Source organism: Patagioenas fasciata, chromosome 5 (genome assembly GCF_037038585.1).
Source record: "Patagioenas fasciata isolate bPatFas1 chromosome 5, bPatFas1.hap1, whole genome shotgun sequence".
Classification (NCBI taxonomy): Eukaryota; Metazoa; Chordata; class Aves; order Columbiformes; family Columbidae; genus Patagioenas; species Patagioenas fasciata.
The window spans coordinates 23,148,484-23,163,488 of record NC_092524.1 but is presented as its reverse complement, the minus strand read 5'-3'; the positions used below and the strand labels follow the sequence as shown (position 1 = coordinate 23,163,488).

The 15,005-nt window shown below is 37.4% G+C and overlaps 1 protein-coding gene across 3 annotated transcripts in view; it reads right to left on the bottom strand.

The window, feature by feature from the left end:
* Window positions 1-15,005, bottom strand: part of CD44 (CD44 molecule (IN blood group)) — a 60,661-nt gene that overhangs the window by 10,264 nt on the left and 35,392 nt on the right. For 2 of the 3 annotated variants that reach the window (XM_071809085.1, XM_065839205.2), the window contains one exon: window positions 14,540-14,635. The exons of the other annotated variant lie outside the window; for it this stretch is intronic. In XM_071809085.1, coding sequence (XP_071665186.1) covers window positions 14,540-14,635 — 96 coding nt within the window. The remainder of the gene's footprint in view (window positions 1-14,539; window positions 14,636-15,005) is intronic. 3 annotated transcript variants of the gene reach the window in all.

Sequence of the window (15,005 nt, the reverse complement as noted above, 5' to 3'; positions counted from 1 at the left end):
AAAATACAATTATAATCGCCTAAATATTTTCTGGAGAAAATGTAAAGACATGAACGTTAGCAACTTTCTGAAGAGGTTTTTGTCATACAAGCCAAACATCTTGTCTGTTCCATGGGGAAAAGAGACGGAAGAAATAAGAAAAACAAACAAACAAACAAACAAACAAAACCCCAAACACTTTACTTTTTACTTAAACCTAAAAGGGCCCTTCAGAGGGACCTAGACAAATTGGAGAACTGGGCAATCACCAACCACATGAAGTTTAACAAAAGCAAGTGCTGGATTTTGCACCTGGGACACGGCAACCTTGGCTGTACATACAGACTGGGGAACAAGAGGCTGGAGCAGCTCTGTGAGAGGGATCTGGGGGTTCTGCTTGACAGCAAGTCAAACATGAGCCAACAGTGTGTCCTGGCAGTGAAAAGGGCCAACTGTGTGCTAGGGTGCATCAAGCACAGCATTGCCAGCCAGTCAAGGGAGGTGATTGTCCCACTCTGCACTGATGCGGCCTCACCTGGAGTACTGTATGCAGTTCTGAGCACCACAGTATAAAAAGGATATGAAGGTACTGGAGAGTGTCCAGAAGAGGGCTACAAAGTTGGTGAAAGGTTTGAAGGGGAAGCTGGATGAGGAGCAGTTAAAGTCACTTGGTCTGTTCAGTCTGGAAAAGAGGAGACTGAAGGGAGACTTCATCGTTGTCCACAGCTTCCTCACAAGGGGAGGAGGAAGGGTAGGTGCTGATCTTTTCTCTCTGGTGACCAGTGACAGAATCTGAGGGAATGGCAGGAAGATACGCCAGAGAGATTTAGGTTGGATGTTAGGGAAAGGATCTTCACCCAGAAGGTAGTGGAAGAGTGGAACAGACTCCCCAGGGAGGTCGTCATAGCCCCAAGGCTGACAGTGTTCAAGAAGAGACTGGACAGATACATGGGGTGAACTACAGAGTTGTCATATGCAGAAACAGGAGTTGGATTTGGTGATCCTTTTGGATGCCTTTCAACTCAGAACATTCTATGTAATTCTATGTAATATGTAAAATTACCAATATGAGGAAATTTTGAAACTTTTAATTTTATTCCTACACTGAATTTCTAAAACTCTAATGCATTAATAAAATAGAAAGATAGATCCCTGAATGGATTTAAATATGACAGCTATACATAGAGTAGGACTTAAAATATTTAAAATATATTTTATATTAGAAAAAATGCTTTCTGTAAACTTACAGGTAGAACCCCTCATCCTTTTTAATAAGTTGTGTAATTTGGTTCTAAGATGGCGTTAAATCTTAAATCAAAATCAATGCTTCCAGTCTCAAGTACTTGCTATGCTGGCCATACCTCTTGAACTTTTATGCAACTACATTTCTGGCCCATGTTGTTGCCATGTGAATATGCCAAGTCTAAAATTATCAGCAGACCACAGATATAGTGATTTCATCTGGGACTGTTATTTCATTATGACTACAGGAAAGATATTACAAATCTCCACCTCTCTGAATTCTTCCAAAATGTAGTAGAGCAAATTAAGCACTTACTCTAACCAGATGTAAAGTTATTTTTCATTTACTTTAACACGTATTGCAACTGATTTCTAGCCAGCATTTCTGATCTCATTTCCTAAGAGCTGCTGGCAAATACAAAACTGAGAGCATATTTTTTCCCTCTGTTAAGTTTAGCCAGCAAGTAGTTCACGAATCTTACAGATGTTTTCATTATTTTTATTAACAAGAAACTTATTGGCTGGTGAGTTGTATTGTGTGATCTCACCACAAAGGATAGAGCATTAATTCAGCAACTAACGGCCCTGATCTAGCCTCCAAGAAAGCTGATCAAGAGGAACATACTGAGTTGTCTACACCACATGTCAGCAGATTATTTTAAGCTGCTTTATATCATCCTTGAGAAATGACTGAGCTTTTCCAGCATAAAGCCCCTTAGAAAGGCACACAAACATATATCAAAATTTGTGTGCTTGGAGGACTGCTACATTCACCGTTTCCCTCCCTTGAGCACTGAGAAGAAGCACCAGGATTCAGTCATGTCCCCTGCAGTTTTAGCTCTGGGAAGGTGCTTGCCAGTGGCAGGGAGGGATCCTCAAAAGCTCTTAACATTTCATTTTGATTACATACTAGATTTTTTTTCCTTTTGACAGTTATTTTTTGGGGTTCCTTCAGTTGCCTGGTTTGCTATTCCATGGACAACAGATCAGTCATAAATGTGATGTCAGACCACAACTTAAACATTGCTGTAGAGAAAAAACAAGTGAAAGAAAGTAGTATAGTATACCATACTAAGCCATTCATTTATTTAGAGAAGGCCTTTAACTATAGTCTGCCAATGCATTAACAAATTTTTTCCATTCCATTACAGCTATATAGGACAATGTTACAAGTGCACAAACCCTTCAATAAATAAACTCTTTCACGATTATGGTAGTGTAAGTCCCTTGTATTATGTTTTTAAAAAGTATCAAGAGAAGATAAATGAAGAAAGGAAGATATTTGTTAATATGGCTTTATGAACCTTTGCCAGGACACTGACAATGTAGATTCAATTGAGACATTAACCTTGAAAAAGATCTTCAAATCAGTTCTTACAGGTTTTTTGTGCTCAAAACAGGAATGCAGGAAGTATTTTTTATAGTGTTTAATGTCTGCACATAGTATTAAGGAGGCAGCTTGGAATAAATAAGTGAATAGGGCAGCAAAAGTGAAGAAATGAATTTGTCGTAATAGGAAAGCATTATTAAAAATAAATTTATCTGTCCAATAAAATTATATTAAATACATATTTTGCATTTATATTTCTATGTCTATGTCAAAATATTATAACTCGGGCAATTTTGATAGGGTTGTTTTTACTGATTTTTGTAAAAAAAACTGAAAATAACAAAATAAGTAGGCCAAATTCTACCTGACAATCTATGAATCAACAATAACTAATTAATTAATAGCAGAATTATCTTTAAACTGTTTGCTGTATAATGCCATAAAAATATAGATACATAATCTTGCTTATGTACAAAGAATGTCCACAGAGCATTGGCCAAATTTCACCCTAGGATGGTTCCACTAAATTCCAAGGAAGCACATGAAAATAGTATTTGGATTAGTGTGCATGAGAAGCAGTATTTGGGAAAAAACCCCACTGTTAGGATGATTATTTGTATGGAAACTGCATTTGGGATTAAGGAAAAGTCCCTTCATTTCCTGTACTATTAATATTAGCATGTGACCACAAACACACACACAAAAAAGAAAGGCTATATTTAGTGTAATAAGTAAATCCTGTTACTGTTAACTGCACTAACTCTATCAGAAGAATTACCCTTTAAAAAAAGTTGTTCACAAATGAAATGTCTATTACAGCTCCAGTAATATAATTAACTGCTGTTAAGATACCAATAGCAAATACACCTAGAAAAAAAAATGCTTCACAGAGATTTACCTTTTTATGATACATATTCAGCTAATGTAGAGGGAAGACAGATGGGGGGAAAGTGACAGACAGTTAAGTGTTACATACCTATCACTTGTGCCCAGCAAAAAAGAAAGAGAAAACACTCTCACATATGTATGGGCGTAAGAAGAAAGTTTACACTTCTTTGCTCTAATAGCTGTGTTACCACATACAGACAACATAATATGATAAAAAGTTGTTTACAAAACATTTTTTTCAGCCTTTTAGCAAATGTCCTCTGCTCTGTACAGGAAGATATTGCCTTTAAGAACATCTCTTAGGCAGGTTATAGACAATAATAAAAACCAAAAGGGAAATAATAATATGAAAATAATTTACAATTATGGTTAGAACACATTTTTAATCAATTGCCATTGTCCAAAAGGATAACTGCATGATGGAAAAATTAAATGCTCACAATTTGTAGTTCTTACTTAGTAGGAAGAGGGGTCTGCAGTTGGTCAAGATAATCTTTGATGCCTGGAAAAACTCCAGGTATCCAGCTGACATGGGAACCATCTGTGGTGTTTGCTTGTTCACTTTCACTTCCAGGTGGAGTGCCAGGTGCTAGTGGCTCCTTAGTTGCTTTCTCTTGGTTAACATCATACACAGACTCTGTGACTACCATGACAATGGCATAATCAGCTTTTAAAGTGAGTGCTCACAAAACCACCACCCACATTACTTCCCTTTTTCTTGTACCTCAATAAGCCAGAAAGCACATCCACCTCCCTCATTCAAAACACAAAAGGAGAGAAGACATGAAGGCTTCCCCTTCTTCTTCCACACTGTGACTGGCTTCTGAAGGACCCTTAAGCACCACATCCATGTTCACCATGTCAGAGGGAGATATTGACTACATATATAGATACCAGTGACAGATGGACAGGGAAGACCTTTAGAAGAGACCACAGCAGCAACAACCTGACCCTGTAATTCAGGAGAGAATGGCCATACTGCAGCCAAACATGTCTCTCCTGCCTGGCAATGCACCCATGAGGAGGAGTAAGGAATTGAAGGCAGAATTTATGGGATATGATTCTTCTGTGATTGCCTTGCCCCGCACCGCCAGAACAGCATACCCTGGTGATGGTGCTGCTACTGAGCCACAGGAGCAAGTCATCCGATTAACCCACCAGAGTACCTCCACCACACCAATCATGTTTCCAAAGCATATCAAGCCTGATCCTACTGATGCACAAGAAAGGAAGATGTGGCTGGGGATTCAGAATCATCAAAGTGTATGTCTTGCAGACCAGTTAGAAGGCCACCCAGAAACATGCTTCAGCAGAGAACAGAAACTGCCAAGTCAGTACCAGCAAGGAGTCTCTTATGCCTTGTCCAGAAGGTAATTCTATCAACAGCACAGATCCCACCACAGGTTTTGGAACTGCAAGTCCACACCAGGAATGTAGAGCCCCAGAATGAGAAAGATTCAGAAAGGAGCCCATTTCAGAAGAAGTATCTTGTTTGTCACCAGGCATAAGAAATTAATATGATCCGTTATTCTTACTAGCACCCAGCAGAGGAGAGCCATCACCAGCTTTGTTCATACTAGCTGTGGTCCCATGGAGGACCTCATCCCCAAAGGCATCTGTGGGATGAGCGATGACTTCAGTGCCCTGTCCTGGTTCGTTATCTAAAAGTAGAGGTGGCTGAGTTGGGTCTTTGTAGTGGGCACCATCAGGAGAGGCAACAGCTGTTACCACAACGATTTAATTAGCTGTGAATTCCATGTGTATGCTGCTGTGGCCCTCCCATTCACACCAAATTTAAGACTCCTCTTCACTTTAAACAACTGCTACCCTTTTCTCACTACAAAAGGGAAAGAGAAGGGAGACCTACTGTCCTTACATACATCATCACTGCTCTCTCAATGCATTGATCACACATTTTCATCCACTTTTTTACTTAATTCAAAAGATTCCCAAGTACAGTGGACAGAGGGAAAGGACACACAGGTCATAGTCAGGAGAATTCCCTGACTTGCATCCCAGGCTGACCACAGATCATCAGCTTCAGGGACACTGTCAGGTGCTGCTACAGTGTGTTTTACACTACTGATTTCCGTACTTACAGTAGAAACTCATTGATTCTCCTTCACTGCTCAAGCCTCTGTGAGTGGTGACAAGTTACAGAAAATTATAATTCTTTGTTCTGTTCAAGGTAGACGTAAGACCAGATTTCCTCTCAGAATCAGCTTCAAGTTTTGGCTTTACTGAAGGATTTTATCTATTAAAATGATTTCGTGATGTAGTGTTTGCTGAACCCACCACCCACACTGAACCCACTCTCTTCCTTATATGCAGACTAGACTTTTGGTGGCGGTTTTTGTTTGGTTTGTTTTCCTAATGGGATCATAAGGAAGAAAACAAACAGCTTTCCAGCTTCGTAACATAAGATGCCCTGCTTTTTCAGAATAGCTGGCTCATGTTGTATAATGGCAGAAGCAATGAGACAGAAGAGATATCATCAACCATAAAAGAAATGTAACTAGTTGTCACAAAATCAAAAATAGGTCTTGAGAATTGTCTGTTTAAGAAAGGATTAAAGGTTAACTTCCCTCTTATTTCAGGAATAAGTCATGCTTTTCATCTTATGATTGTAGAACATTATTTTGTTGGTAGAAATGGTATGCATTATACAAGGTTACATCATGGTTGCTGTGTGATGCCAGTTTTGTAAATTCCTTTCACCATTCTATGAATTAAAGGGACAAATGCTTTGATAAAACCTATGAAAAGAGCTCTCTTCCCCCAGATGAACATTCACAAATTAAAAACATGAACCTGTTGATGTACGAATATACATAAGTATGAATTCAACTTTATGGTAAAGACAGTTCGGTAAATTCTATAAGCTATGTAATGAACTGGATGCAACTCTATAGATATGCTTCACTAAGGAACAGAAAGCACTAAAAGTGGTGTTGGTAAATAACAAATATTTTATACAGAGCTAAATTTGAAAACTTCTACTACCATCCAGACAGAGCACAGAGAAAATTAATCACTGTATAATTTATGTCATTGTCTTAAAGAGATCAGTAAGTTACTCCTTTCTACAAGTTCATGCAATATCTTTCCAAGACAGGCCATCTGAGAGACAGAGGTGATGAAATATACATAACTGACATTATTACTAGTACCTGTAGTTAAAGACTCTTTCATGATTATTCTCTCTGGAAGGAATAGTAATTCTATTTATTATAGTAGATGGTGCGGCATAATCATCTCCCTTGTCCCAACCTGGATACACCAATGGGTCTTGTGCTGAGTTGTTCTCTTTGGCCCCACGGTTGGAGGCCATAGCTATTATGATGATGGTGAAGCAATTATTAACTCAGTATATAAAATTCTGTTTCTCATGTTATTCTCCTCTTCGATTCTTGTCTCTATGACAGGCCTTACATGTCTACTACATTTAATGGCAAAGTAAAGCAGATTTGCTTCTTATTCTGCTTTTTGTTTAGAAAAGCTGCCTACTGTCACTAATAGGACTGACTCCTTCCTCAGACTGAGCATACACTTTTCAGAATCAAGATAGCTCATAGTTTTTCAAAAGTATTTACCCAAATGACGCTGTTGACTTTGTATTGGTTGAATATCAAACTAATATCCACTCATGCAGAATTAAGAACAGCAAAGGCAGAAATAACTGCAAGAATATGGCCAATCACTAAGATTTTAATCACAGAATTTCAGTGTATTGACTTGGTGTGAAATGAAAGATGAAACAAAACAAAAGTCCTCTGAAACCCTTTCACATCAAATCATCACCAGGATTGGAAGAAGATTTACACGTGCTTTAAAGTATCCCAATGAACAATGACAGAGAAAAGCTGTAGGTGAATGTCCTGGTTTTGTTAAAAAACAAGTTTCTCTTTTAGTGAATTTGCCTGTCAGCTAAAGCCTTCATATTAGCTGCATTTTCCTGGAGAACCAGATACATGTTTTGGTAAACATAGCAATGGAATGCAAAATTATTGATAAGCATGGATGGACATCTCGCAAGAGGGACGATGAGAAACAAGTGACCAAGAGACTGACCAACTGTGTATAACATTCCATTCATGTGAATACTTCATATAAAAGTGGGAGATCATGAGGATCTCATCCCTTTTTGCCTTTTTTGTCCCTTCTGCTTACGGCCAACATTAGGAGAGGATCTTGCTAGTCGTTGCTGCAAACTGAGGCCTAGTGACAGACTGAATCCAGCTCCAGTTGGCTGCAGAGTCCAATCCAGGACTTTGGGTGCTGGCTCTGCAGTTGCTGAGACTTTCAAGATTGGTTTCGTATATTTTGTATTATTTTCTCTATTCTTATTAGTAACATTAATAAAACATGTTTAATTTTTCCAACTCTCTTCTCTCTATCCTTCTTTTCCTCCCGATCGCCTGTCCTTTTGTAGGAAGGGGGGGAGGGAGGGGCACAAGGGGGAAGTGGGGGAGGAGAGGAGGTTAACAATACATCTGCCAGGGTTTTATTGTCACCCCACAATCTAAACCCTCGACAGAGCAGCAGTGGAAGAACAGATAGAAACAACAGTTCACATCTCTGGTTCACATTTATTAATACTAACTTAACTGTTGAGTCTGTATATTCAGGGTTTTTAAAAGTGAAAAAGATTATGAACTTTCTGTTTTGAGTTAATATCTCAATTACACAAGTATAAGACTGGTTCCAAGGAAAAAAGTCATTTCTTCTGGGACTGGATGAACTAAATAACTAGGTTCACATTAATATATTTGAAGTTGAAAAGCATACTGGTTTTGAACTCAATAATAATTAAAGTTCCCACCAATAAAAGAAATTTATTGCTCACTCTTTAATTTGCTGTTGTTCACATAGCAGAAAATGCAGTCAGAAATCACCTGAAGTACCCAGCACTATAAGACTTTCTAATGAACATTAAAAGGCTTAGAAAAGATAGACAAGGAAAAAAAGAGTAACTATAACACTAAGATGAGGATTAGAACTCAGTTTGAAATGTATTTGCCTTAGGTATCAGACATGTACATTAAAGGTAAAGCAAAGTTCCTTAATCAGAGCATGCAAAGAATGAGCTGCACCTGTTACATATACCATAAGGCACCAGCTAGAGAAACCTACACTACTTCCCAAAAAGAGCAAAACTGGCAGAATATTTATCTTTATATTCAGGCAATGAAATTTCACAAAAAGGGCACTCAGGCAAATGTAATTCATTATTTTTGTAATTAAAACCAATATATATATTTTCTTGTAAAAAAAAAAAAGTTAAAATTAAGTAATGTAGGAACACAACTGACCTAACAATACTTCAGAACTACAAAAAAAAAAAAAAAATCACAAAAATTATTTCTGGTGCCAGTTGTATAAACTTTCACTGTTCAAAACAATCTAGGATCTAAAAAGAGAGGTATCTAGCTATTGGAGGCAGATTGGATAAATCTAAAGAACTGCTACAGGTTGCAAAAACATTTCCTACAGAAGGATAAGAAGACTTCCCACAAGACCCAATGGCATGTATGTCTTTTCAGTACAATTTAATTTTATGCAATTACCAGGCTGGCCCCCAATCCAACTATAAATAACTGTGCCTCCAGATATTCAGTTTTGCATCTGTCCTTAACAGGTTAAAGCTGTACATCACAGCCAAAACATCCTAAAAATGAAGGTCATATCCAGCTATACTAAAAACGAAACAAAAAACAAACAAACAAAAAACACACAAAAAAAACCCCAAACAACAAACAAAACAACCTGGAAACTACTCAGCTACAGAGCAAAATAGCTAGATAATGTAATCTGTAAGCCTTTGCTTTGAGAAGTTTTTAGGGTTGAAGAACATGAGCACACTTTCAGTATCTCAGTTGGCTACTGGCACTAACACTGGTAGCAAAAAGTTCAGATTCACCTGGAGGTAGTATATTATCCTCTGTAGCATATTTTCGTGTATTTGAATCACTAGTTCCCTTTTTTATCTTTTGTCCTCAGATTTCACAATAGAAATTTTAAAGTGTAAAAAAGGTGCAGCTTTTTGTCACCAAGGTAGATCCCCAAGTGTAACAATTTGCTCAGTTTTATTAGACTACTGGCAGTGCAAGTCTTAAAATCCCAGAGACTTAAGGAAAAGTGGCAAGTAAAGAAGATGCAAAATATAGACTTGGAATGACAGATGAACTATATAGATGCCACCTTTGAGGGCTCTAGTACAAATAATATAAACGTATTATACTGAATTGAGGCTAATGGTAGGGGAATTACAACTAGCTGGTCCATAACAGTGTTATACTTCACTGAATTATGTCACAAATCTGAATATTATCTGAAACGCTTTACCACTGCCAGCAGAGCTAGGATACTGCTCCTCTTCATCTGCATATATGAGGTTTCAATGATCTTGTGTGGAGATTTCCAGAAGTGTTTTGTGTTGTAAGTTCACCGCTGTTAGGACAATGGAGGATTCAATGCTGACCGTGCTCTACATCTACCACTATTACTCTGCTGGTAGTGTATGCCATAATGGTGATAGAAAATGGAAATTCATGCATAGTTTAACTGTAGTCTCTCTACTTTTCTTATAAAATCTCTTTACATCAAACCTTTCATTCTTCTCTTTGCATTGGACAGATGCAAAGTTTCCCAAGAGAAAAATGCAGAAAACAGGCAAGAGAAGAATAGTAGAGGTAGCACAAAACCATTACAGCAGTTACAGACATGTAAACTCAAGTTTGAAGAATAATGATGGACCTAAAAAAATGACAGATGTCTGAACATGTGTAAAGAATGCTTGCTAAATACTCAAGAGGTACTCAGATTCACGTTAGAATATTCACCAGTGCACTCAAAAGCTATGATCAACAAAAAAACCCCACAACAGCAGCTTAACAGCCACCAGGATGCCAACATTAGTCAAGAAAGTTATAATACAATTGAACAGATAAAATAAAACTTCCACAAGAGTCTATGATCAGAGATTGTATTAATTTTCACCCATGGAGTGTACAGACACCATTGTGACATAGTAGGTAGCTGGAATGCAATATGCCATGTGGAATAAGTCACCAATGCAGTTTAAAAAATAAACAAACACTAGAAAAATCCAAAGCTTAGGCAAAAGAATAAAAAGTCCTGAAGCAAGATGACTTGCTCATTTTGCATAGTCTAAAAATAAAGACCACTGCTGAAAAAACCCAAGTGCTTCACTATCTTCAGAAAAAAAAAAAGCTTATAAACAGCAATTTATAAACACTACTGTGTAAGTACACAGACAAAAGACATGTTAAGATTTCACTTAAAGTACAAAAAAGAATCAGATTATTGTTGCACAAAAAAGAGAGTTAGAATATAGTCATTAATGGCAACATCTATACGGAAAACAAACAAATAAACAAAGAGGTCTGGGGCCATTCCATGATCATAAGGCCAAGTAGCAGACTCTGTGTTTCAATGACACACAGCATTTGGCTGTGATACTCATATGTGGTGGTTTTCTGATTTTGAGACAAAATTATTTCAGGTATGGTTGGGGTGTTTTTTAGTTTAAAAAGAGCTATCAGATTATCAATGTGGGGTTAGTTAATATCAGAAAAATAAGGCCATGTTTTAAAATATCTGAGTAGTGGTAATGAAGCATGCCTAAACATCTGATATCACAAAACAAATAAGACGATACAAGAAGAGTGCATGGGAAGACTGTGGGAGGTAGCTAATATGAGATTGGTTTGCTGACACTTTCCAATGAAAAAGGCACTTGGGGTCTGGCCTCCCCAAATTGTGCCTGAACATCTTCCACAGAGAGGAGATCTACTATTGTATGGATGTAGATTATAAACAACATGAACAGGAATGTTTTTAACAGTTTTCCCAAAAAAATAGCAAAAAAAAAATTAGCTTTTTTTTTTCCTTGGAATATCATGACGAATGTACACATTCAAATAGGCAGGACACTAAGAAGTTAATTTTAAGTAGTGGTAGAAGAGATATTCATTCCATCTATATGGACCTCATATGATTTTTCCAATTGTAAAAGAGATTTTTCTGAAGGAACAGTTGATGAGAACAGCATCCAATTATCACAAAATATATACGTGGCAAAATAAGAGGAACATTGGAACAGGAAAAAGAAGAAGAAACCATCAAGTTCCTTACTAGTACTTAGATCATACTCATCCTTGGCCACACTCTTGTCCCAGCCTGGAAACACTGTTGGGTAAATCATTTCCTCTGAAGAGTCTTCATCATCTGAACCATTGCCACTTGAGGTCACATCTTCTACGATAATGTCAAATCTGCCCTGAAGCCCTTAACCCAATAAGTCTACTGCTGACAGCAGTTATGCTTTCCTGTCTCCCCTACATGCAGCTTTACAATCACACAGGACAGCGTACAGCACCATGCTTTCCATGGTCCATATCTACTGGTTCTTCCAGCCGGAAGAGATTCATTACTCTGCCATAGCCCTGCTGAAACTGCCCCAGCGTGGCTCTCAGCCACATTTCAGTGCCCTGTGCGTGCCTGCAGACCTAATCATACCCTGTCCTCTTCTGGCAGAGAAAGTATCATGTACTGGCTTGAAAACATTTTCTGCCTTTCTAAAACAAGTCCTTCTCATTGGAATAGTCTACTTCTAAATTGCCTCCAAACAGGAAAAAAGAAAAACCCAGATACATCCATTCTAAAATTACTTACATACTCATCCCTTTTGGACAGGCGAAATACCTCTGCAATACATGAACGATGTGAAGAACTGTTCTATTTCTATCAAACGTACAGCCAGTGAGAGATAAGGGGCATGTAACAGAGAGCATCTGCCACGTTTTTTTGTTGCCCTGCAGTAAATGGTGACATTATTATTTCTTGACAAGCACTTTTCCTCCAGCAAAGTCAAGTCCAGTAGTACTGGCACCCTGAGCGTGCTCATGCCACTGAGATGGATGAAAGTGCAAGGCAAATGTATGAACCTATGGTATCATTACATTCCTCCAACAGCAAAAATAACCAATGCTTTTAGTGTAAGCGAAGTTTGAAACATTCTACCGAAGTATGAGATTGTGTTACCACCTCTGAAATTCCAGTAAAGTAAACGAATTTTACATAGCACTTTTAGGGGTGACAAATCAAAATTTGTACTGCATGTGAAATATATCCCAATATTTTGGCAAAAAGCATTCAAAGCTAGTAGAAGCATGCACGCCTTTCCCTCTGCTAAGAAAGTTACTCATCAATAAACTGAGAAGCAGAGTTCGCAATAAGAGCTGCACTTCAAGTCATACAGATACTCACCAAAAGAAAGCAAAATCTGCTTCAAATTTTTTCTCTGGAAATACATTTATTTTCATTATTCCTCACAAGCAATATTTTTATCATAATTTAGATCATCTTATTTCTGTATCTTGAAGATGAAAAAAAGATATGTGCTCTTTTTCATTCAGAAAAAAAAACTTTACATAATTAATTTAGAAAAATATATTGAAAGCTAGCATCAAAGACACTAGTTTTGATTTATTTCTGTGCAATATATGACAACATTGGAAAATGCGAGACCTAGGGATCAAAGTTCCAGTGATCAAATAGGATAAACTGATGTTCTTCAGTTCATGGACTTAAAATCAGAACTGCATTTTTTGAAGCTGTAGCTATCTTGGTAGCAAAACCTAACAGATTTTGCCTTTCTGAAAAGCTGTACTTTACTGCATAAATAATGTCTCTTCTCACAGTCACTAACAGTTCCCTAAACTTAGCACTACTATTCTGAAAGTGGTGTCAGAACATGGGAAACCTGGACATTCAAAATCTGATCTGAGTGACAGACCATCAAAACCCATGTGGTCTCAGATTTGGAGCTTTGGGATGTAAACAAAATTATAATGTCAAAAAATTGTTAACAAGAAAATAACTGAATAATTGCCACCTGACTTGCTGTAACCATGGCAAAATTCTCACTTCAGCTTTCCACAACAAGCCTTAAAAGCTTATTTTCTTAAGGGATAAATATGTATTTATTACTTCCTTCCACATACAAAACACCAATGCAGATACTTTCCTGTCAGATCAGCAGAAGTAGGGATATAAGACTTTTTAAATTGCTTAGATTTTTTTTCAGGGAATGCTCTAAACCAGATAGAAGGAAAATCCACCAGAGCATAAAAAGACCTATTATATAACCAGTCACAGTTAATGTTTGAGCAAATAAGTCTGATAACTTAGGGAAGAATCTCATCCATCAGCAACAGAATTTTATGGCATCTGATCCATGGTACATCAACAGATCAATCATAACTTGTTGATAACAACAAGAAAACCTTGTTTCAGCCAGGAGAGAAAGTCAATGGCAAAGTGCTGGCAGTGTATCAATTTGGACTATGGGCTTGATGGAGAACATCACCATAATGTCCACAGCCAGGGCAATAACGAAAGGGAATGATCTGAAGAACAAGGAGCTGTGGCAAATGCTTACTTTGGACTCATAGCAAAGAAGTGTTTTGATCAAGCTGAACACCTTTTCACCAAACTTTAAGTTTACAAATAGGGTGTAGTAAGGACAGAGAGACACTGATTTTGCTTTTCACTTTCAACAATATAGAATTAGATAGATGTAATTTTAGCCATCTATCTGAAGATATATGTTAAATAGTTTTCTTTGCTTATTTCTTAGTTTTCCAGTTTCCTGTCTGTGGGATTTTTCTTTGGGAAATTAAATTGTGGCTGGGATATTCCAACGAGACTGTACTGTTGCACAACATAAGCAGCAGAGACTGAGGCATGGCTTTATCTTCCTTTTTGTTTGTTCTCCATGTAACTTTCTCCTACTACTGAATATTTCATTACTTCTCATTGAGATGCACAAAACAATCTTTCTGAACTCATGTGTAAACATCGATGTAAACAGACAGTAAATGTTTTTTCTCCCCTTGTCTCAGAGTGCCAAGTTTATTTCTAACTTAACCAGTCTGTAAAGTCCTGTCTTTCAATGGCTTTCCAAAAATGGAGACGATGTATACTTCACCACTTACCAGAATGCCCTGTTGGAAGAAGAAAGCAGATTTAATGCAATCTATGTTTGATGTAGTTATTATAATACACAAATCTTACTAGTACTTGCAGGATACTGTCCATTGTCTTTTTCACGGGAATCATCAGCTGTCGTCACCAAAGAGATGTCAAGTGATATAGGGGAAATTTCATCATCTGTATAGTGATGGATGAATCATTACTATTTCATTAGCTGAGTTGCATCTCAATATTGACAACTACTTGTATTATTCTATACAGCAAGTTTCATTCCTTCATTTATTGGTCCAAGAGAGAATAAAGACACAGACTTGGTTCTTCATATAATTCAACCCCTAATAGCCTTACTTTACTGACACAGTAAGGATATCACCAAAACAGATTATTTCAAGAGGAGTACGTATTACAGCGATAATGAATTTTCTGACAATGATCTGTTCATGTGATTCAAGCTCTAATTGTACCTGTATACCATCTGAGCAGAGATTCTAGAGTAATGAGTGAAGTTATTTGTATTCCCCTCTTTACCAAGATATATTCTGAGATT